This window comes from Anabrus simplex, chromosome 1 (assembly GCF_040414725.1).
Source record: "Anabrus simplex isolate iqAnaSimp1 chromosome 1, ASM4041472v1, whole genome shotgun sequence".
NCBI lineage: Eukaryota > Metazoa > Arthropoda > Insecta > Orthoptera > Tettigoniidae > Anabrus > Anabrus simplex.
The window spans coordinates 1,036,589,835-1,036,613,440 of NC_090265.1; the positions used below are offsets into that span (position 1 = coordinate 1,036,589,835).

General features: G+C 38.9%; 1 protein-coding gene across 3 annotated transcripts in view; it reads left to right on the plus strand.

Annotated features, from left to right (window-relative positions):
* l(3)L1231 (lethal (3) L1231) overlaps nt 1-23,606 on the plus strand; it is a 307,686-nt gene that overhangs the window by 171,026 nt on the left and 113,054 nt on the right. Inside the window, exons 9-10 of one of the 3 annotated variants that reach the window (XR_011017581.1) lie at nt 16,627-16,750; nt 19,652-20,601. The exons of 1 other annotated variant lie outside the window; for it this stretch is intronic. Coding sequence is in view for 1 of the 2 variants with exons in the window: in XM_068225345.1 (XP_068081446.1) it covers nt 19,652-19,683 (32 nt within the window). In the remaining variant the exon portion in view is untranslated. Of the gene's footprint in view, nt 1-16,626; nt 16,751-19,651; nt 20,602-23,606 lie in introns of those variants that run through there. One more of the 3 variants, XM_068225345.1, reaches the window with a different exon arrangement.

Sequence of the window (23,606 nt, forward strand, 5' to 3'; positions counted from 1 at the left end):
CTGACTTAGAATGCAGCAATGTCATTCCTCTTAGTTCTGCGTTCTTAGTCATAGGATGGATTCTTGGAGGAAAATGACTGTCCTGTGTTCCTACCTGTGGATGGGCATGACAGCAACCTCTCATTCATTCTTGTTTTTAAAGGCAATAAGCCTAATTGACCAAAATGAACTAGTGGACCACTAAACATTTGCATGGTTTTAGGTACTGTAAAAAGGTATTTATTATTCTTGATATTTGTGTTAAATACATGTCTGTATTTTTAGTTATTTCCTTGTTTATTTTGTTGTGCAACGTGTTTCCAGTTGGACAGTCCTGTTGGCTTGGCTCCCCTGTGCAAATGCTTTATTCATTGGATTACTGTACTTATATTGTGTCATGCATAGATTTCTCCTCGTTTTTGAATCGTTTGGTGTGAGGTTATTTTTGCCAGTATATGGCATTGTCTTCTGAGTTATCCAAGTGCAGTATTTGAAGAAATGCACCTTGTTGGATACATTTTGGAAATACAGATTTTCCACAGCGAAGGTTTAAACTGTGAATCAAAGTGATTGCATGCATTCATAGGTTTTTGAATGTTTTGTGATGTAGCAAGGGATGGCATTTCTGAATTATTAGTTCGTGGTGGTTAATTCAAAATCAGGGCTGATGACCTTAGATGTTACGCCCCTTTAAACAACAAGCATCAATTCAAAATCACATAATTCGAAGCCCAATTTTTGTGTCCAATGACTTAGAATTAATGAGGTTTTACTGTATGTGAAGTCTAGATTTTTTTTTTTTTTTTTTTTTCTATTGGCTTTACGTCTCACCGACACAGATAGGTCTTATGGCGACGATGGGATAGGAAAGGGCTAGGACTGGGAAGGAAGCGGCCGTGGCCTTAATTAAGGTACAGCCCCAGCATTTGCCTGGTGTGAAAATGGGAAACCACGGAAAACCATCTTCAGGGCTGCCGACAGTGGGATTCGAACCCTCTATCTCCCGAATACTGGATACTGGCCGCACTTAAGTGACTGCAGCTATCGAGCTCGGTAAAGTCTAGATCTAGCTGATTTGAAGCTGAGTTTGATTGTGTTTGTCCAACCCTTGTCCCGTTTCTCTACAGGGTCGGGTTTGAGATGAGATGAATCTGTCATGGTGAGTTTTTATGACCAGATGCCTTTCCTGACATTAACCTCATCAGAGTTAATGAGATTAAATGAATGACGTGGTATATGATAGTAGGATGAAACATAGCCTACACCAAGGAGTCTGCTTAAGGCTTAAAGTCTCCATCTGACGGACGAATCACCATCAACAGCGTCATATTCCCTCACTCCATATGAGTACTGCAGAAAGGTTTGGAATTTAATCCAGGATTTTGGCACGCAATCTAGTGATAGAAATTGTACACCACCACCTCCCCTAACCTGCCGTCCAACATTCTGATGGCAATTTTTTTTTTCGTTTAGACTTCAACGCATTAACGATCATTGCCACCAGGCGGGCTAAGGAGGCTGCGGCTGAATTTGATTGCCAGATAGAAATTCGATGTTGAAGATCTCGCAATAAATTTACTTTCCATTTGGCGTGGGCCTTGTACTGTAAGTAGGAGATCAATATATGAATGCTAGTAACTAGCTGCAATAATTGTATTGTTTCAGTCTGGAGGTACCATTCAAGTAAGGGGCAATACTTCCAAGAAGACTCAACCTAACTGCAATTGGGAGGATATTGTTGCTGAAAGTATAATTATCAGTGTGTTGCTAGATCTACTGACACTCCGAACTTAGCATTGCTCAGAATCGATCATATTTCTGTTAATAAGACTTCTTTAAGTTCAAGATGCTTTACACTTTTTTCTTGAAATTATTATTATGTGTATAGTTCTATAAATTTCCTTCATTTTTTTCCAGTTACTTTATTCTGATATCGTCAATTGTGTCTTATATTATTTCATTGGACAATTTCCTCTTTTCATTCTTTTCTGGTTCTTTGACCATTTTAAACTTTCTTTCTGGTAAATAGTGTACATTCTACATCAAATAATCTAGGTAGAAATTTAAGCGAACAATTAAGAGGGCTTATAGAGCCACTGTACTGTTAGTTGTATATGAGACAGCAACTGTGTGATGTCTTATCATTATCCATCTCTTATTGCTGCAAACCTTTCATTCCCATTTTCAATGAAAATTTGTGCCTCCTGTTGGCAACTTCTTCTTCTTCCTCCTCCTCTTCTTCTTCTTCTTCTTCTTCTCCTTCTTCTTCTTTAGTGTTTGTCCTGCCTAGAGGTAGGGTCCAATGTGTGGATTCATTGTCTCCATTTAATTTGGTCTCGGGCCATGTCTGGATATGGTCTTACAGCTTTCAGGTCGTTTTCACTGTATCAGTCCATCGCTGTCTTGGTCGTCCCTTGGGCCTCTTTCCAGCGACTTCTAATGTATACGCTGACTTTGCCAATGTATTATCTTCTGCACGCAACACATGCCCAAACCAGCGCAGACGGTTTTTCTACATTTTTTTGGATCGGTGCAACGCCAAAATGTTTTCTAATATCGTCATTTGAAATGTGATCCAGTCAAATGATGCCAGCTGTCCACCTAAGTATCTTAGTCTCCACGACGCTTAGTTGACGTTCTACCTCCTTTGTAGCTGGCCTACACTTGGTGCCGTAGAGAGCGACAGGATGGATAACAGTCTGGTAGATCTTTAGATTTCAGATGGTCCTTCATCTGACTGTCGCGGGTGACGCCCGTTGTAATTCGCCACTTCAGCCAGGCTGCGTGTATCCTTGTGTTGACCTTGTCAGTAAGTCGGCCATCGTCAGAGATTGTGGAGCCAAGATATTTAAATTTCTCTACTCGTGGTAGATCTTCACCGTCAACATGGATGTTTCTAACTTCTCGAGGATCTAATGTCCTGTATTCTCTATCCTTTTTGTTGATGCGCAGGCCCTATTGCGCTAGTCGGTTGTTGCACTCTTCTGTTTGGTGCTGGAGATCAAGCTTATTCTCAGCAGCCAACATATCATCACATAGAGAAGATGTGTCCGTGGTATTGGCTTGTGCAGGTCTTATGTAACAGTGTCCATCACAAGAATGAACAGCAGTGGTGATAAGGCAGAGCCTTGATGGACTCCTACAGTGATGCAAAAATCATCGGACACTCCTGTGGCAGCTTGAACATAACTCCTTGGTTCTACGTAGAGCATCTGTACCCACTTAAGAAGGTGCTCTGGAATGCTACGTTCTTGTAGCGCTAGCCAGATTAAGTCATGTGGCACCTGATTAAAGGCCATATTAAGATCCAGAAAAGCCAGATGAAGCGGCTTATTCTTTTCACTGTGTATCTCAACTAACAGCCGTGCAGCATGGATTGCATCTGTTGTGCCACAATTTTTCACAAATCCAGCTTGATTCGTTGTAAGTTTGGCTATCTCACGGATCCTTTTGTCGAGATTACGTCGAAGACCTTCATTGCGTGGCTCAGAAGTCTGATCGGGCATAATTAGAACAATCGGCAGGACTTCCCTTCTTCTTACAGATTGGTATGGCAATGCCCCGTCACCAATCTGATTGTATTTTACCTTCTTTGATGATCTGGTTGAAAAGCTGCCGTATCCCACCGTTGACAGCACCAGAATTCTGCTGGAAGGTCATCAGGGCCGGTGGCTTTCCCTGGTTTCATCTCCTTCAAAACATTCTGGACTTTGGTGACATCAATTTCCTTCACTGGGCTTTCAATAGCAGAGGTGGTTGGGATTGGTGGGTGGGGAAATTCTTGGGTTTAAAGTTTCTCAAAATAGCTCCGTCGGCGTTCTCGCTCTTTCTTCCAGTCGGCCAGCAGGTCACCTGTTTCGTCATTGATGCTGTAAAAACGTTGGATGTCTTCCGTTTTGCGGTGGCTTGATTTGAGTGGCCAGTAACATGCCACTCGCCTTCGTGCATGTCAAGTTTTGCATATAGGTCTGCATATCGGTTTGCTTTCATTGCAGCAGTGACCTCCTGCGCTTCACTATGGGCTGCTTTGTAGGAATTCCAATGAGATGGTATTTTATCTGAAAGAAACTCATGATACAGCTGTTTCTTCTTCCACACTGCATCTTTAACATCGCCATTCCAAAGCCACATGTCTGTCAATCTTACGTCATCCTGGTTTAGTTGTTCCAAGAGTAGAGCGTGCGGCTTCATGAACATTGTCTTTCAGTTTAGTCCAGCTCTCTTCAGCTGTGGTGATTGGTGACACTGTAATTTTTGTAACAATGTCAGCCTCCTCCTCCTTGCAGCACCGCCATTTGCTTCTTTTAGGTCTATTTCTGGGTAAGTATTCGGCTCTTGGCGACTTTATCCGTAGCTTACAGATGACTGATCGATGTTGCATCGTGACGGTTTCATAAGGAACAACTTTTGTATCTAGAACATCTTCGAAATTCCGTCGTCTCACAAGGTTATAGTCAATCTGAGTTGCATTGGAGCCACTGTAGTACGTGGTTAGATGAGTATCACGCTTTTTGAACCAGGTGATCATGATGATCAGAACATGAGTTTCTGCATAATCGAGAATTCGTTGGCCGTCGTTGCCTTTAAGGACTTTGACACATTTCCGTGACTGATGAAAGTTATTTCTAGAGTGGCCCGAAGACCACAAAAATACAACCAAGATTGTGAGTCCTGGAGGTAGCTCTTCCGCTCTCTACGCGTTGGGAATCTGAAACTCCCCTTCCTCCTTTCAGACCATTGACCAGGTTTCACCTAGTAACCCTAGGCAGAGGCCCTTACAGGGTACTACCATCCAGAGCCAGATGGACCCAGGTATTTTAACAAGGTGTTACTTCTCCCTCTCCTCCTTCCTCATCACTTGCGAGATGAGGCCCCAGACTTGGGACCAGCAGTAGTTGAGTTAGTTGGTAACCTTTTCAATGTTTAGAAAATCAGTTACATGAATCATTGTTGAACCTTCGCATCATATTTAGGATATATGAATTGAACGAAGCAATTTGTTTTGGTGTTTTTTAATTTATCTGATGTCCCATTTAAGAGTGAGTGCAAGTAGTATTAAGTGTATAGTTGGAGGCTAGAGTGAAGTTATTATTCATTTAATGTGAAATGAAAGCAGGGAATTGATATTAGTTTTAAAATGGCCGTATCATCCTTCAAGGCTCTTAAGTTCATTCACAAACTAGGGCTCCCATTGGACTCGGTAGTTGCAGTTGCTTAAGTGCGGCCAGTGTCCAGTATTTGGGAGATAGTGGGTTCGAACCCCACTGTTGGCAGCCCTGAAGATGGTTTTCCGTGGTTTCCCGTTTTCACACCGGGCAAATGCTGGGACTGTACCTTAATTAAGGCCACGGCCGCTTCCTTCCCACTCCTAGCCCCTTCCTCTCCCATCGTCGCCATAAGTTGGTAAATGCTGCCTGGGCACTGTCAATCTGGGCATTATCACTCGAGGCTGCTACCTTTCAGGCTGAGATAAGGGAACCTAGATACTTTAAACCATCTACTTGTTTGACAGGTTCACTGTTCTGGAGTCTGTTGTACTTTACTCCCATTTATGGAGATGCACTTGGTCTTCTTGCATTTATTAACAGTGCTCTGTTGCTAATATCCTCAAGCAGTGTCCGAGTTCATGCCTCTGTTTCTCCATTACAGCTATATCGTCGGTATAATTTGCATCTTTGAAAAAAACACTTACACCCCATGTAACTTCTGTTCTATTTTTTGGTGCTATTCACAATCATTATCGTAATAAAAGTGTGGAAACGTGGATCCGGTGACCATAAGAGTGTCTTGGCAGATTAACACTTTATATGAGTTTAAAAGTATTTTTGGCTCTGTTCACTGTCATTATGCTGATAACGGTATGAAAATCTGGATCCAAGAACTGTAAGTATCTCAGCAGATTAACACTAGTTAGAAATCGGCCTCCTAAATAGTGAAAGCACTGGTGATATTCACAATTATTATTCTGATTACGAGTATGGAAATGTGATTCCAGAAACAATAAGTATCTCAGCAAATTAACACTAGCTAGGGCCTATGAGTTTTTATTACAAGTAATCATGTTCATATTGGTCTGTATTGACTATGTAACTTGAGGGGGAAAAAAATTTCCTCAAGGTAGCTATGAGTTTAAAATATTTAAACAGAATCTATCCTTGGTCTTGCCTACACTCATGCACATGCCTGCTTTCAACACCAGGTCTGTATTCTACTGTAGAACCCTTAAGCTGACGTTGCCATGGTTACGGCCAGTCATTTCATCATCATCATCATCATCGGTTGGCCCTTCCAGCGAGCCGGGTAGGGTGTTTGAAAATGAGTGTCTTCTAAAGTTGCCTATTCAAAAACATTTCGTTGTCCAAGACAGATTCCCAATTCCATCCTCTTCTCTCCACGTCTTCCCTCAGTTGGTCCATCCATCTTTATCTTGGTCTTCCATCTGGTCTTCTACCTGTTATTCTCTTTTCCAAATAAGCACATGGTAACCTTGTGCAATTCATTCGTTTAACATGCCCAAACCATTTAAGCCCAGATGACCTAAGTCTTTCCTCCATCGATTCATTTAGACCTAGGTTAGATCGGATCTCATCATTTCTCACATGATCAAGTCGGGTCTTTTGGAGGGCAGTTCTAAGAAATTTCATTTCACAGGCTTAAATCCTACTACAATCCTTTGATGTTAGTGTGCAGGTTTCCAGAAAATATGTAAGGATGGGAATGAAATATGACTTGTACAGGGTCATTTTTGTTCTTTGTGGGACCTTCTCATCCCATAGTAGGTGTCTAATGATATTGTAAAAGTTAGAGCCTTTGGTTACTCTGTTTGTTATTTCTATCTCAGCTCTATTATTACTAGCCATTACGCTTCCTAAATAACTGAATTGGTGTACTACTTCAACTTGGTGGTCCTGTATTTTTATGTTGCATTCTGTATTATGTCTGCTGATTTTCAATGCTACTGTTTTTGATGGGTTCAATTTCATTCCATAATTCTCAGACTTCTTGCACCATGCCAGTCATTTCTTCATCCAATTCCTACAGCAGGGGTTAGTGTGGTACCAATATCTCTAAAACTGTTGCTTTTAGGGTCTTAAAATATGGTTTTCAGTGTTCCATAAGGGACATACAGAGTTTTGTTCTTTGCGTTGTGAGGCTTAAAATGAGCTTTATCTCATCCTTGGATAACAAATTTGATATTTAGCTTATATTAGCCTATGCTAATGTGCCAGGGTGCCTAAATCTACGGAATGGAGAGGGCTCTAGACAGTGTTAACCACATGGTCCTAAAAGGTAAGTATATAACATTTGGATCAGATTGGTGAAATGATTTGTATAAGGAACAGATAGACAGGATGACATACTTTCTGCTTTGTATATATAGATAGATGGATAGATTAGATAAATAGATAGATAGATAGACTGACTTAGGGTAATTACAATATCAATAGCATGATGGAGGTTGAGCGATGGGCTGAAGAGCAAAGTAGTTCTAACATTATGGAGACTTTTTTTCCTAGCTCCTATCCATTCTTCAAGTGTGTGGCTGTAATTGACAGACAAAAATGTACTACAATGCAAATAAGTGGATGTTACTGATGGACAGCAGTGGGCTACATCAACCATCATGCCGTGACATACCATAATCTGAGCTATAAGACCTCCTGTTCAGTACTAGCTGCGGATAATTTTATGTGTGTTCTTTATCTGTAGTTAAAGGACTGACTTCATTGTATGAAACATCAAAGAAAACAATACAGTGAAACCTCGATTCTCCGTTTTTCGAGGGACCATGAAAATAAAACGTACAACACGGGAAAACGAAAAATCCGGGAATGAATGAAAACTATCAACAATTTGGCTAAACATCACAAAAATTAAATACCGGTACCGGTATGTATAATTATAATCTTACAAAAACTCCTAAACCAAACCAAACTACAGCCCCAGTGGGACTTTGCCTGCCAAGCGACCGCTGCTCAGCCCGAAGGCCTGCAGATTATGAGGTGCGCATGGTCAGTGCGACGAATCCTCTCGGCAAATATTCCTGGCTCTGGAGATCGGGGTCGCCATCTCACCATTAGATAGCTCCACAATTAAAGGTATTCACGTAGGCTGAGTGGACCTGGAACCAGACTTATATCCAGGTAAAATTGCCTGACCTGGTCGCAATCGAACCCGGGCCCTCTGGATGAGAGGCGGGCATGTTAGACCGCGAAACCGCATTAATTACCGGTACGCGAGTTCAAAATCTCGGTACTTTATATTCAGTTTTACAGGGGAATCTTCGTCAGTTTCCCGTGAAAACTTCTTTCAGTTCAGCAACTTTGATTAGGCTAGCCAAACTTCGAAAAATCTAATAACGCCAAGCCAAACGACAATCGACCACAAGTAGTTTTTAATTCTCTCATCTAATAAAATAAAGCACATTAGATACAAAAGCACCCAAAATGATGGCGAAATCCGTTCATTTCTTAATCTTTCATTGTAATTTGGTCTCCGGTATACTGTTCGTAGTCAGTTTCTGGAAATCTCGTACCGCGCAAATTAGGCCTACATCGACTTTTAAAGGTTATGTTGAACTCGAAAACATGGTTTCGAATGTAAGTATCGATTCTTAAAAGTTCTCGAATGCATTATATTCAATTCTGCGCGTCACAAATCCAATCAAATTGGAAAGATAAAAGAAATATAAAAACTTCAGAAATTACGGTTATTCGTGACCTTGAGGTCATCTGGAAAGCGCGCTCGCTGCACATATCAGTACGAGTTTGAAATGATACCAACCATTTAAAATGTAACGTGCGCAAATAAAACGACTGCAGTTTTTGGTATTTTAACACGAAAACATAGAATCCCCAGGCTTACATCAGGACCTAAACAGTAATAGGCAATCCCAAGACCTCCCATGGCCTTTTTTTTTTTTTTTTTTTTTTTTTTTTTTTTTTTTTTTTAATGTAGGGTGCAACATCTGTTTTGGTCTTGCTAACATATCATGTACGATAATATCAAAAGGTTCTGAATTTGTGTTAAGAAGGAGCAGTTTCGATTCCTGCCTGAAAGCCCAGTTACTCTGCAATGCCCCGAGCAAAGTGCCGAAAACCTCTTCGGCAGTATGATAGAAAAAAATGTAAAAATATAAACATGCAACCCTGGACATAATATGGACGTTTTATACAGTTACTCCCATAAATATTCGGTCAGTCTGATTTTTCACACACTTTTATTGGGTAGTTATTCTTACACTATAATGATAACGTTTAATACAACGAAACATGTAGGAAAACATAGTAACACGTTATACAAACATTGTGATGTAATTCAAAATCTTCTGACAGTCATTAGTACGCCCTCCGTCGTACATTAAATAAAAGCAATAATTCCAGTGCCACCTCAAAAATATTCGGCCACTATACAGAAAGCAACATAAACTCGCATACTTTGTAGGTCCACCTTGATGTTTTAGGACCTATTCCAGTCGATTCGGCATACTGGCGATAACTTTCTTGATGTAATCAGGGCTTAATGCCGCCCATTCTTTTAGCAGTCTCCTCTTCAAGTCTCTGAAGGAACTTGACCGCCGCAATTGCAGAGCTGCCTTCATTCGACTCCATACCTTCTCGATGGGGTTCAGGTCGAGTGATTGTGGTGGAGTTTCAAGACCTTCGGGCAGTTGTACAACAGCCACTCCCTGACAAGTTACGACTTGTGCTTGAGGTCGATATCTTGGTAGAACTTAAAAGTACACTGTATACCAAGTTGTTCCACAAATTTACGCAAGTTGTTTTTGAGGATAGCCAAATACGCCCTTTTTTGTCGAAGTATCTTCAATGAAACTCAGTGCACCAACCCCGTTCGATGCTACACATCCCTACACGATTGCTCTTCCTCCACAATTTTTTCCCGTTGCTTGTAAATTGCTTGTTCTCAGTTCCTCATGACGTTTCCAGCACACAAATTGCTTTCGATCGGACCTGAAGACGTTGAACTTTGACTCATCAACAAATAACACATCCTCCCACCAAGCACTGGGTTTGCGTACGAAGGTTTTTTGCGAACTATAGTCGCTTGTTTTTATTTACTGCACTAATGTATGGTTTCCTCCTAACTCTTCTCCGAAAGAACTCAGTCCTTCGCAGTGCTCTTCGCACGGTATCAGTACCCACTTTCCTTCCACACTCCTCTAAAACAGCTGCTGCCAGTTTCGGAGCACTAATGTTCGGATTTCGTTTTCCATTCTGAAGCACAACCGCTCCTCTCGTTGTGTCAGCCTTCTTGGTCTGCCTGCCTGGGAAATTGAAACAATTCTGTCTTCATTTTTGCATCGTCTTATTATATCTCCAATTGTTGTTCTGGTTATGTTAAGCATCTGCGATATCTTTCTATGCGATTTACCTCGAGCACGATGGAATATCACGAGCTGGCGTTCCTCAAAAGTGGTATTGTGTTGTTTTTTGCACCCCATTTGATACCATTCGGCAACACTGCAGCAAAATAATTTCTGTACGACGTGTCTCGCGTCACCGCACTCCTGAACTGAACGTTTTGCAACGCTATCTGCCCTCTCTCTGTCAATGAAAACAACGGCAATCCCGGCCTTTTCGGTTGACCGAATATATTTGAGGCGTGTCATTTCACCCATGTCCACTATGTCCTTTCTTTTACAGCATACTGTACATCAATGTTCCGTGATTTCTGTTCGACCTAAGCAACCAAATGTAGTTTCATAACTTGGACACATTTGGTTTCACATTCGGCTCATGGGAGCGTTATTGTCATCACTTTTTCGCGGATTTTATCAGTGGCCGAATATTTATGGGAGTGACTGTATGTGCGAACATATGACGAAACTCGTTCCGTCTTCAAGCAGAGCTGTCGAAATGCGCCGTGTCTCCTTGCAATTGTTGTGGGCACCCTCTGCTTTATGATTTTCCGAGATTCTCTAAACAATACCATCCGAATGCGATGCTAAGATGGTCTCTTATGCAAGTTCACCGCCGATCGCTTTTCTAGTACCAGTACAGTACTTGCTTTAATTATTGCAGTGACGGGGCGTTAACGCCAAGATCCATAAATATGCCATAGCCGTCCTTTCGTGAGATACAGTTTATTAAAAAAACGATTGATCGAGGATTTAGCATTGATGTGACTGGAATTTCTGGACGGTTGATCCGGGAAAGCGTTTCTTCCAGGAACGGATAATGCGGGACTTTTACAACGTGATTTAATTACGATGCTCGCGGGACCACGTAATTTGAACGCATATTCCGGGAAAACGTATTTTCCGGGAACGGATAATCGAGGTTCCACTGTATTTTGAAGTTTATATTACAGTATTTTCGTGCTAGTTGTGATGCACAGGAGACAGGTTTCAGTACAGGTGTTGTATGAATTGGATGGTTTTATGGTGCCATCCTCTGTCATGTGCAAGAAAATATTGTATGATGCTATACCAGTAATCACTGCTTTGGAATGTAAGATGGAAATTACTCTCACTCGAGAGTCTCGAGGTCAGCAACCAAAACCTCGAGAATCTCATAAAACTTCTCAGGTTGAAGTGAATAGTGCTGTCCTCTCTGTGAGCACATTTGTACCACATCTTGTAGACATTTTTTCTCGCAAAGTTTGGGACTTGAGCTGTTTTAATCGAAATGGGTGCAGTTCATCTAGTGACTAACACTAATCTAACTTCCCACTTCAAAACGGTCAACTTTCATTTTTTAAAGAACAAAGTAGTGACTGGGTGCTGTGCAAAGTCCAGGAAAGCACAAAGAAGAAGACGAAAAGAACCAAGTGAGTAGCTGCATGGTTTGGGTCCTGTAGCTGTCAGCTTGCATTCGGGAAATAATGGGTTCGAACCCCACTGTCGGCAGTCCTGAATATGGTTTCCCATTTTCATACCAGGCAGATGATGGGGCTGTACCGTAATTAAGGCCATGATCACTTCCTTCTGCAACATTTTTTTAGAATTTCATGCCTCCAGTACAGTATATTGGATCTCTTTTGTTAATACAGTATTAATAAAACTGCTTATTTCCAAACAGGTCTAAAATAGAACAAAACCCAGTTTACAAATTCTTCAAACACAAACTAAATATTATCTGCAATTAAACAAAAATTTAGTGTTGTTATTCCTTTGAATGAAATTTTTTATTTTGTATTTTGTATTTGACTGTGAAATTATAACTATTTATTCACAAAAATAGTGTGAAGAAGAATAGAATGTAGCTTGAGCTACAAATGCTGTCTGCAAAGCAGAAGAGCTACTAGCTGATGTTCGACTGCCTTAAAATGTCTTGTGACTCTCGAAATGGTGAATTTTCCCCAATGTATATTTGCTTTCGAAACAAATTCACCAGAAACAAATATTTCAAGGCACTTCATTTTCTGGGACTTCCATGCACTAAAAATACTGCATTCATTAAAATAAGTGGAAGGGTGCAGATCTTTTTCTTCCACCATAAATAAAAGGCTCTGGTTCAAATGAGACAGGTTATGTGGTCATCCACCTCATGTGTTAAGTGGTGTATAGACCTTGCACCGCCTTTCTTACCCTGCTTTTTTTGCACTTACATTTTTAACTTTAAAGATTTTCAGTCTGTCAAAAACACTAAGTAGAACACATGTAACACTGTAACATATCTGTAATTTTAAAAAACCTGATTATTAACCTTTTAAGTGCTGAGTTACCAGTTGCCTGGTACCTCAGTGCTGAGTTTTTTCATTCGTATGTAAAAAAAAAAATTGTAGAAGCCTCAATTTTTAACTTATCAGTGGGGTGATTAGCTTAAAATGTTTATAAATCTTGATTCTTTATAAATCTAAATGCAAATGGAAAATCCTACACTTATGTTCAATATTATTTTGAGAGAAAACAAAATTACACTTTTGTGCCTATGTGTACATTATCTTTCTACAAAGTAAAGAGCCCAAAATAATATTTCCTAAAATCAGTAGGCAACTAATGCATGTAACTTCCTAGAAGTACATAAGTTGATATTTTAAAATACTTTCTAAACCTGGAATGTGGTAATAGTTAAATGTTTTCTACTGGTGGTTTGTAATGTCGATTTGTTCAACTATCTGCACCAACTCCACTGGCACAAATGTTTTTATAAATCAATTATTTTAGGGTTGTCATCAAACACTACTTGGCCCTCAGAGTACAGTTACTTGAAAGTCTGGTGGAGAAAAGTAATCCGTCCGCCACGAAAATAGTGATAAAATAGCTTTTGAACTCGCCAGGTTTTTCTTCTTTCATTTAGAAAGAGGCTCTGTTTCTCTCTCACATACAATATTTTCCGCACTCTCACGTTCAAAATCGCTTAACATTTCATTAAAATCATCATCTCCATCATCACTTTCTGCTATGGTTAATAACTGAACGATTCTTTGATCCGAAATAACATCACTGCAAGAGTAACGAGATTGTTGTTCCGCCATGTTTGTTTACATCACAAATGAACTCCACAGACCTCTACAAAAAGCTCTGTAAGTTACTTCCCGAAGCTATAATCTGTGATCAATTAATTCTACATAATGCCCAACAGATGGCGGAACATGTCAGAATTCAAATTGGTACTCGAGAGTGAACCGGGAAACTAAAAGAATTGTAAGTTCTCGCGCACCGTCTATAGACGGGCGTAGCAGTGCTGGACCGGCCGCTTCAGCCCGTCTATAGGCAGGTGTAGCACTGATCGGGTTAAACAAATATATTCTTTTATTCGAGAGGGGAGGAAAATATTGCTTCTTCATGGTAGTGTATTTTTGTGTATTAGGAAGTACTGTAAATGTAAGTTAATGATTTTGATGAAATAAGACTATGGAAATGAATTAAAGAATATCTTGTAAGACATTATTTTTAGTGATAAATAACAGCCTGAAAACAGTCTTGAGTAGCAAAAGATGCTGCATAAATTCAGCGAATTTAATACAGATAAGAATATCCTAACCCATATTCCAGACATTTTCATTCATTAACCCCCCCAGCGTCGCAGCCATTTGAAGAGCTTCCTACCCCATGGCCAGATGAGATTTCAACTACGCGCTACTGAAATACATTGATTTACTTAAAGCGTTACTACAAGTATAAGAGTAGCCAGATATTCACGAAATTTGGAATTTCTTACGATAGAACTATGTACATGCAGATAATTACATCATTGTTTCACATTACCTTAGTAATTCAGTTTTGTGTGATAGAGTTCAAAGCACTCTTCGAGACAGAGACCCAAGTCACACTCCTGGCAGCAGTACACCGACGTCTTCTAATCGCCGTGTTTTGAACACACGAAACAACCTCTCTGAGGTTTGGATTTCTCACTCTTGGGTGATAATTTCCTGATAAAATGTCTTTCCTCCAACCTTGGAACTGTATTATCTGATGCGCGCCAGTCTTCGTTCCCCGGCTGAGCGAGCGTATTTTGTAAACAAACCTTCCACCAGCTGAACCCGATAAGATAAGTGCTCAATGTTTGTCTCTGTGACTTGTCTGAATATTATTAGAGAATATAGGAATCCGAATTCACTGTTGAAAACTTCCCTCTGACATGTATAATTATCCATAGTCTCCTACACGAAATTTCCAAGTACTCGTTCCTACTCATCATTAGTCTCATCATTTACCACTGCATCCGCCACAGCCACATCATCTATTACTCATACTGCCACTACTACTTCCGACTAAACTTTCATCTGAATTATACAATATTTCAAGCACGTTACTGTCAAACCATGGCCGGGGCTAGCCATTGAGCGTGGCGCATCACACGGACTGATGAAGCTGCAGCGAGACCGAAAGCAGCAGGACGAAACTGAATGAGGGGAATAACATTTATGACGAAACAAAGCAACTTGATACATATTTCAGATAAAAGGTCGAGACATTGTCTTTCAAACGAGATATATACCACGAACAACTGGTTCTCGTATCGTATGACAGAAAGCAGCACTAACTCATGCCTACACAGAGCGCTCATGGAGAGTTATGGAAATATTACAAGCCGAGAAATAAAGATAAATATAATAAATAAACCACACTCTCAATGTAAAAATAGAGCAAAGAACATCACGCGAAAAGACAAACGTCTCAGATCATCATTTCTTTATTTTATTCTGTGGGAAAGAATGAAGGAAACAGACTTTTTTTTAAAGCGGATATTAGTGCTCAGACTTACTTGACAAATAATTGTGCTTGAAAAAACAACTACATTTTAACGATCTTCAATTCTTATTTACAACACTGATAAACCTGAAAATGTCTTCTTGGAAACAAAACAATTTGCATATCCATAACTCCAAAACTCTTCGCGATATAGCCGTAAATGTGAAACCATGTATGGGTCTATACCATGTATAGAGGTCGGCGCTGAGGGGTTAAGTGCTACTGCAAAATGTGTGAAATATTATTTAGAAGTTAATTAAGTAGATATATCTTGTCGCCAAGAGTTAGAGAAGCTCTCGTTTCTCATCCCTTGCAAGATGCATCCCTCTAGCATCTTCCTTAATACGTGATCACTTTAAGCATATCCTGCAAGATGGTCAATGGCTTATATATATTTTTGTTATTGTGAATGTGTGATGATAATATTAATTTAGTTTCAGAATGTTTTTGGTGTTATTTTTATTGTAATACAGTGAGGAAATTCTCATCAAAATTTGGAGTTGCCATTTATGTTGAATGCTATAGCATAAGTACCGTAAATGCAGGTAATGCCAATGAAAATTTACAAATATTTAAACATTTTCAATGGATTATTTTATTTATGGTTTCTTTATTTGGAATATACATTCCTTCTTAATGATAGGACTTCAGTAAATGTCGTCTTTGTTCTTCAACAGTGCTGATTTTAAGTATCAGTTGACTGATCAGAATTGTGCAGTAATAACGGTCACACATTTATTTTTCACTGAAACTCATTTTAAGTCTCAAATGGAGATTGATAAGTAATTATTTGGGAAATATAAATTGTACTTTCAAGGAAGTTCAGCTACCATAATATGTATGTTAATCTACTGTACAGTTACACAACTTGAACCTCCCCAGTGAGATTCCAACATGTTATACTATTCACATGTTATTCAGTCTCATTGATAATGTCATTAACATTCTTGAATGAATATTTTCCTCTTCTCAGCGTTACGCATTCCACCTTGCGCACTGAATCACTTTTCTCCATGTGTGTCAGATCTTCCATCCCGGGGAAGACAGACAAAGTGTGTAAAACTGTCGGTGACCGTTATTCCTTAGGAAATAAACTTCTTTCTCTACTCTTCCAATGAAGTACCTGTTTGTCGTTTTCATAAGAAGACATCATAACAAACTGTCCTAAAAGTCTTCCTGGGCCGATGACTTTCTATGTTAGACCCCTTTAAACAACAAGCATCATCATCATCATCCTTCCTTCACTTTCTTCCCATTCTTTTTCTCCACTTTTCTCGTTTTCATTTTCTGCTGTTTTGATTTCAGAAATGTAGTCTGAATCATCATTTCCTTGCTGTTCTTCTAATGCGGAGGTCCCAGCTGCTGTAATGTCTTTGTTCAAGATTTTGAATGATCAGTCCCTTACCAGGCATAAATTTGAACAAGTCTTACGTTTTGCCCTTGATTTTGTGTTTATGCTGATCTCCCCTACATGTGTCCTTTTCAAGTGATCAACAAAAGCTGCCCGGGATCTGTCGTATTCTTGTGAATCATCTTCATCATCGGCTTCTACAATCTGACAGAGAATATTTTCTGAACAAAAAGGAAAAATTCTTGATTTTTAAAATCCAGGTATGTTGTTTAGTGCCTTATTTTCATCAATATGGTCAAACTTTTTTTAAGGGGGCAAGGAAATTCCTATTTGGGAACTATGCCTCTGTTACGGTGCTTCCATTTGTCAAGAACTTTCCTCCAGGCATGATTGAGTGGGCGAAAGAATGTCACGTTGATTGGTTGGCAAAGATGACTGGTGATGGGAGGTAAAAGAACAAAGCACACATGGTTTAAAAGTAGAATGTCAGCAAACCATGTTTCAAACTTACACATATCAACGTGGATTTTTATTATGGTCAGAACCAGCTACTTCCCCATTAAACATTTATCGGAGAGATATTTACTCTTGTATACTGCATATAGCAGAAGGAATTTACCGTCGCTGTCGCTGCAATCATAATGTTAATGTTATCCTTTGAGGAGTCAGTTACCCTTTCAGTGTGTTTAACTCCTCATTTGACGATTTTTAACTTCACCTGGGTCATTGGAAAAATTAGCCTTGTAATTAGTAACATTAGTTGATGAAATTCCATCAAGTGCTTGCTTGGAGAAATACTCACCCTACAGAGCTTGTTTTTATCCTTTATGTTGTCACTCAGCCGTGCACTTAATCCTTTGTTTCTTACCAAAAAAAGAAAAAAAAGACAACCCATGGAGCCAGTCCTTTCCCTGTCTGTTGTTAGTGAATTGTTTTTCCGTCCTTCCTATCCTGCTGAGATAGCTTTGGACCATGTTTCAGATAGCACTATCTCTTAGAGGAAAACTCCAATTTGCACAGATCAGTAGCCTTTCAATCAGTGTTTTCTCTTCACTGCTTAAATCAGTTTGGTCCCCCCATTTTAAGCTTGATTTCATTGTTTATATTGTCCTGATGCGTTTTAGATGCTTCACAGAATTAACTGTGTTAGACAGGTATATAGAGCTATAATTACATCTTCCATGAGGCCTGACCTCTTTCTGTATCTTCTCAAGCTGATCGGATTCACCCTGCAAGATTTTAGACATTTGCGCTCTCCCCGCTCTGACAGACTCACTTGATCGCTTCTTGCCGCCCTCAGTGTAATACTTGATTTTCCAATAAAGTGGCAGCAATGTAAATCCACTGTATGCGTTTGAAAGCTACTGGAATATGCTGCTCAGTGCTTGCACCAAAGTAAGTCTAGGTACAGGAACTAATGGCAAGGGGCAATTAAAAAATAAGTGAATAGAAATCCTTGTTTGATTGTGGAGAAAATAAACACAAATAATGGTCACAGGCACCTCTGGACACGGGAGGTCTTTTGGTCAGCAGTTCAACATTTGCTATGCATCTACAGTTGAAGTCCTCAAAAGCTTCATTACCTAATGCATTGCTTGTTCCACGTGACACTGATGTGAATTTCTGCCATAGAGAACTGCAATGTTTACGTCTTCTTCTTTTCTTTTCTTACAAGTTGCTTTCTGTTGAACCGACACGTGGTGGCGTCTTATGGCGACAATGAGATAAGAAATGGCTGAGAGTGGAAGAAAGTGTTCGTGGCTTTAATTAAGGTACAGCCCCAGCATTTGCCTGGTGTGAAAAGGGGAAACCACAGAAAATCGTCTTCAGGGCTGTCAACAGTGGAGTTTGAACCCACTATCTCCCGAATGCAAGTTCACAGCTGCTCACCCCTAACTACACGGCCATCTCGTTCAGTACAGTGTTACATATGACTTCAACTTACGTACATCCATTTTGAACACAGGCAGTAACTGACTAACTTCTTCATGCATTGTTAACTAGCTACCTGTGCACATAAACACCATCTGTTGGTGGCATTCAATAAGTGTGTGACGCTTGTTTTCAAACATATATTGTGGATTTACTGTGCTCCCACAGGTTCAGAAGATATTACACGGTTGCCATGACTAATGACCTCCATAAAACATGACTTCATTTTAAATGTAGAATGCCATGGTGGTGTGCTTGTCCATGAATGTTTTTTTTTTTTTCCCTTTTCTTTTCTTTTTTACGTCGCACCGACACAGATAGGTCTTATGGCGACGATGGGATTGGAAATGCCTAGGAAGTGGAAGGATGCGGCCCTGGCCTTAATTAAGGTAGAGCCCCGGCATTTGCCTGGTGTGAAAATGGGAAACCATGGAAAACCATCTTCAGGGCTGCCGACAGTGGGGCTCGAACCCACAATCTCCCGATTACTGGACACTGGCCGCAATTAAGCGACTGTAGCTATCGAGTTCGGTATGAATGGTTTTGCTTCTCAACCAAAATCATCTTGGAATTAGTCTCTATAGATATTACTGGAGAACTTGTTTATCTATTAGTGAACAGTTCCCTGTACATTGCCTTCATAATGATTGCTCTTTTTAGATCCCTTTAGAAAATGTTAATGCTCTTACAGAGCTCTCAGGAAATATCATCTCAAGATTCTTAAATCAGACAAGGTAAAAATAAAATACATAAATTTAAAAATATGAATGTTTTAGTTGTTTCTCTATGGTTCTCGTATTAAAGTAGAAAGAACTGCAAGTTACTAATCTACTGTAGATGTTTATCATTTAACAACCTTTTCACTTTATTTATTTTATTTTTAATTTTTATTTTTATGCAACTTTCTGGCTAATGTTTGATGATAATATAAATTCAGTAATAGGAACTAGGGGATTCTATCTTACTCATTGTTGATGGTCATACAGTTTGTTCCATTATTCCTTAAACACTTTATTCTTCAACCTTCCTTACAATTATTGGAAATTTTGTTTTTAATAATCTTTCAGTTTTACAGTTTCATCTTCCCCTCCTCTTCTCCATTTCAGGGCTTTTGAGGTCACTTTTATATTTGTTGAAATTACTGTAATATATATTTGCTGTTCAGAACTCCTTGTTGAAGTGAAGTTAGGTTGGAGGCTATACATACGAAAACCGGTTTTATGTTTCAGCAATCCTGTATGAACAATATGGCACTGTATAGTGTGCACAAGAGCATTTTGTTTTGCTACAGCAGGGAAGTCGTATTCAGTAAAATGCTCTTCTTCATTGGGACCATGACAGGTACTCCATACTTACCGATGAGATCTGTAAATCTGGGAAAGGACCTTTAACTTCCCAGGAATTTGGAAGAATTGTAGAGAATTTGATATGCATGAACAATAAGCTATGATAAGTGCTTCCTGTTACTCTCTTTATCATTGTGTGTTATTAAGACTGAATGGTATGTTTGTACCACCCAAATTGTGGATAGAACAACATCTTTGAACTTCTGTTGTTGTAATGGTAAATGTGCATAGTACTTTTCATTGGGAAAGTATATGTATTTTAAAATGGACTTACTTCTCATAAATGGAAGATGTTAAAGTAGTTCTCATTTTTTAAGCATGATAAATAAGTTAAACACTGTAAATTGATCTCTTTTAACTGTACAAAGATAATGAAATGAAGGATTGATGTTCCACCAAATACATTTAATAGTTTAAATTTTTTTACAATGGCCAGTTGTTCTCTTTCATCATTTGTGCATTTTTGTATCTTGATTGCTAAAACTGTATAATTAATTGCAAGTGATTATCATCATTACATTTATCCGGTATGGTACCTTTCAAAGCGCACAGAGCTGGAAATATTTGCAATGATCAGGACTCATTTGGCATCTTGCATGCTGAATGATATCCACTATTCTAATAAGTTAAGTATGTGGGCATAATTTTAAATTCTGATGTTACATCATGTGATAAACTCTATGCATGGAAATGCAGAGAAACTAATTGTTTCTAGATTCTTCACTTAAGTGCCCTCAGTAGCCTGCATCAGTTCTGTGTATTTGAAAATATCTAACAAAATTTCTAAAATCCTTCACATAAGTGCCCTGTATATATACTGTACCATGTGTCATGTTTGAAAATACTATCTACCAAATGACTAACTGCTGTTTACAAACTTAATGTCTGCGAGTTCATCAGTAGATAGTAGAAAGGAAAGATATTTTGTGCTCAGACTTGGTTTTACCATTAGTTAATAATACTTTATTTTAAAAAACAGAAACATGTTTATCTTGACTGTAGTTTATGAAGCATTCACATTTTAGAGCATTCGTCTGAGAAACCATTATGTGAGTGAGTATGGTTATGGGATTGGTGGTGATGAATTCCAGTTTTTTTTATGTTACAGAATCAGATACAGTATTGAACTCAGTCAAAATAATACTAGGACTATTGAACTCAGTCAAAATAATACTGTACCAGGACCATATCAAACCTGGTCTGAAAAGCACAGTAACTTGCTGACGTGGCATGAAATTTTATCATTAAGACTTACCTGTTGGTGACAGCTTCATCTCTCTTGCCTTTTCTTTCAACTTGCCATTGAAAATGACCAAAATTATTTTTTGACAAGAGTCATAACGTAGTATGAATCATGGCATTACCACACTGAATGGAACAAGTCTGAAGTGTGCATCACTACCAGTTGTACTCAGGGCAAAACAGGTAATAGTTAAGATTTGGCATGAAGCTACAATGTACAAGCAAGTAGCTTTATGTCGCACCGACACAGATAGGTCTTATGGCAACGATGGGACAGGAAATGGTTAGGAATGGTGAGGAAGCAGCCGTGGCCTTCATTAAGGTACAGCCCCAGCATTTGCCTGGTGTGAAAATGGGAAACCACGGAAAACCATCTTCAGGGCTGCCGACAGTGGGGTTCGAACCCACTATCTCCCGAATACTGCATACTGGCCCCACTTAAGCTACTGCAGCTATCCAGCTCAGTAAGCTACAATGTATACCATTTTCTATCGTATCATACTGTATTACAAAACAATCAATTTGTCATATGTAGTGTTATTGATTGACATGAAACACATAATAATACAACATTCGGCAGAACACTTGTAATAAGTTTTGGTGTGGAACAGTACAATATCTGTAATGTACAGGAGCATATTTATTTAAACTATCCTGATATGTGCTATTTGCTTCATGAAAGAAAACCATGGCCGTTTATAAACACAAGTTCTTTTCAGACGAGGAATCAACAGTGTGCTTCATGGAATCAATTTACAAACTTTTCACATTCTACGACGTCATTGACAGAACTCAGCACATTCGGCAAAACAATCCAAATTGTGTACATTTCTATTCACCAGCAGATTAAATACTTACAATGGTTAAGGGAGATTTCATCGAATATGTTTAAATAATTCAGTTGGAATGAAAACGTGCAAAACTGAAGTGTCTAACTAATGAGACGGCAGATGCTGTCTCGCTAACTGTAAAATCTATAGTGGAATGTGTGTCTTATCTGTTGCAAAATGGGTTCTTTTTATGTTCTCACTGGATGATTTTCTGGAGACGCAATAGAAGCTCTATTGAGTGCAGTGAGATTGGGTGGTGGATATAATGACATGACAAATGCACGCACTACAGTATGTGCTATAAAACGCATCTTAAAATCTGGTCATGAACAAAGGGTTAGCGAAATAGTGATAGAAAAACTTGTGCGTCCGGTGCTGGTAAATAACAGTAAGAAAACAACTGAAAAGGCGCTCCATTACAGTATTAGTGTCGAGAAAATTCTAAAATTTGTATGTGTCATGCAGTAGTGGGATGATCCTAATATATCTACTGTAACTGGTAATATTTTATATATTTTACATTTTTGTATCTTAAGCTAAGCCAAAATTTGAAATGTTAGTTTCTGTATGTGCATTATCTTCTCAATTAGTAACATGTTAAGGATTATTTTTCATTTTATATTGGTGTTACGGATGAACTCTCATTTAACCAACATGTGCTGTGAGTGCAGTAAGTGCTGCCATCTGCAGTGTCGCTGTAAACGCAATTCTCACAGCACAGAGCAGGCAGTATTTAGAGACTGAGACGGCGGTGCAATAGACGCTAAGATCCAACACTACAAAACTGTAACTTTGCCTAAAGCCACTTACACTAGCAAAACCTTGTTCCAAATTTAAAATTTAAGAAGAACAGATCAGCTGCTCAAATCTAAAAGAAGAATTATCAGAACTTGTATAAATTAAAAGTACCAGGTTGAAGGATTCTGGAGAATCCTCCCAATGACACTGTCTGTTGAGAGATTGACCCAGTTACCAGCACGATGAAGAAAAGAATCTCTTATTTCTTTCACGTTTTACGATTACCAGATAACAGGATTTTATGACAACTAGTGATGAGAAATCTGAGTAAAAAGACAGGAGGGCATTGGATCAAAGAAATTCACGAGGATCTCAAAACACTTGGGCTCGAAATTACAGATGCAGAGAACAAGGATAAAGTTACCACCCTTCTTAAGAATCACAAATTTTCAACTGAAATGATGCACAGAAGGCCTGTAGAGATTTCAGACGAATTAAGAACACTGCGATCAGAACAAATGAAGAAGTACTGGGCAGATAAGAAGAATCAAACAGTACAACCTTCAAAGAAAAACTGTACATGGAAGACTTAAGTGGTCCAATGTGGTCAATAAGTTAATAATAATAATAATAATAATAATAATAATAATAATAATAATAATAATAATAATAATAATAATAATTTTTTTTCAATAATTTAACATTTTTGTACTGAAAGTAACTTGATTAAATGCAAATCAAAGCAAGGAGTGAACCATTCTCTTCCACAGTCCCACTATCCTGTAGCAGAAATCAATTTAAGGAATGACTTTGAAGTAGAATAATAATACTTTGCCATGCCTGGTCCTAGATTTAGTCAGGACAAAAATAAGTTTGAAGAATTTAGACTTCAATTGATAACTGTTACAACATGCACTTCCCTTATGGTAGAGTTCCATTTTCTGTCACTTCAGTTTTAAGAAGTTCAACTTATGTGAGTCATCGACTCCTGAAGTTTCTTCTGTACTATACCACTCTTATGTGAAACA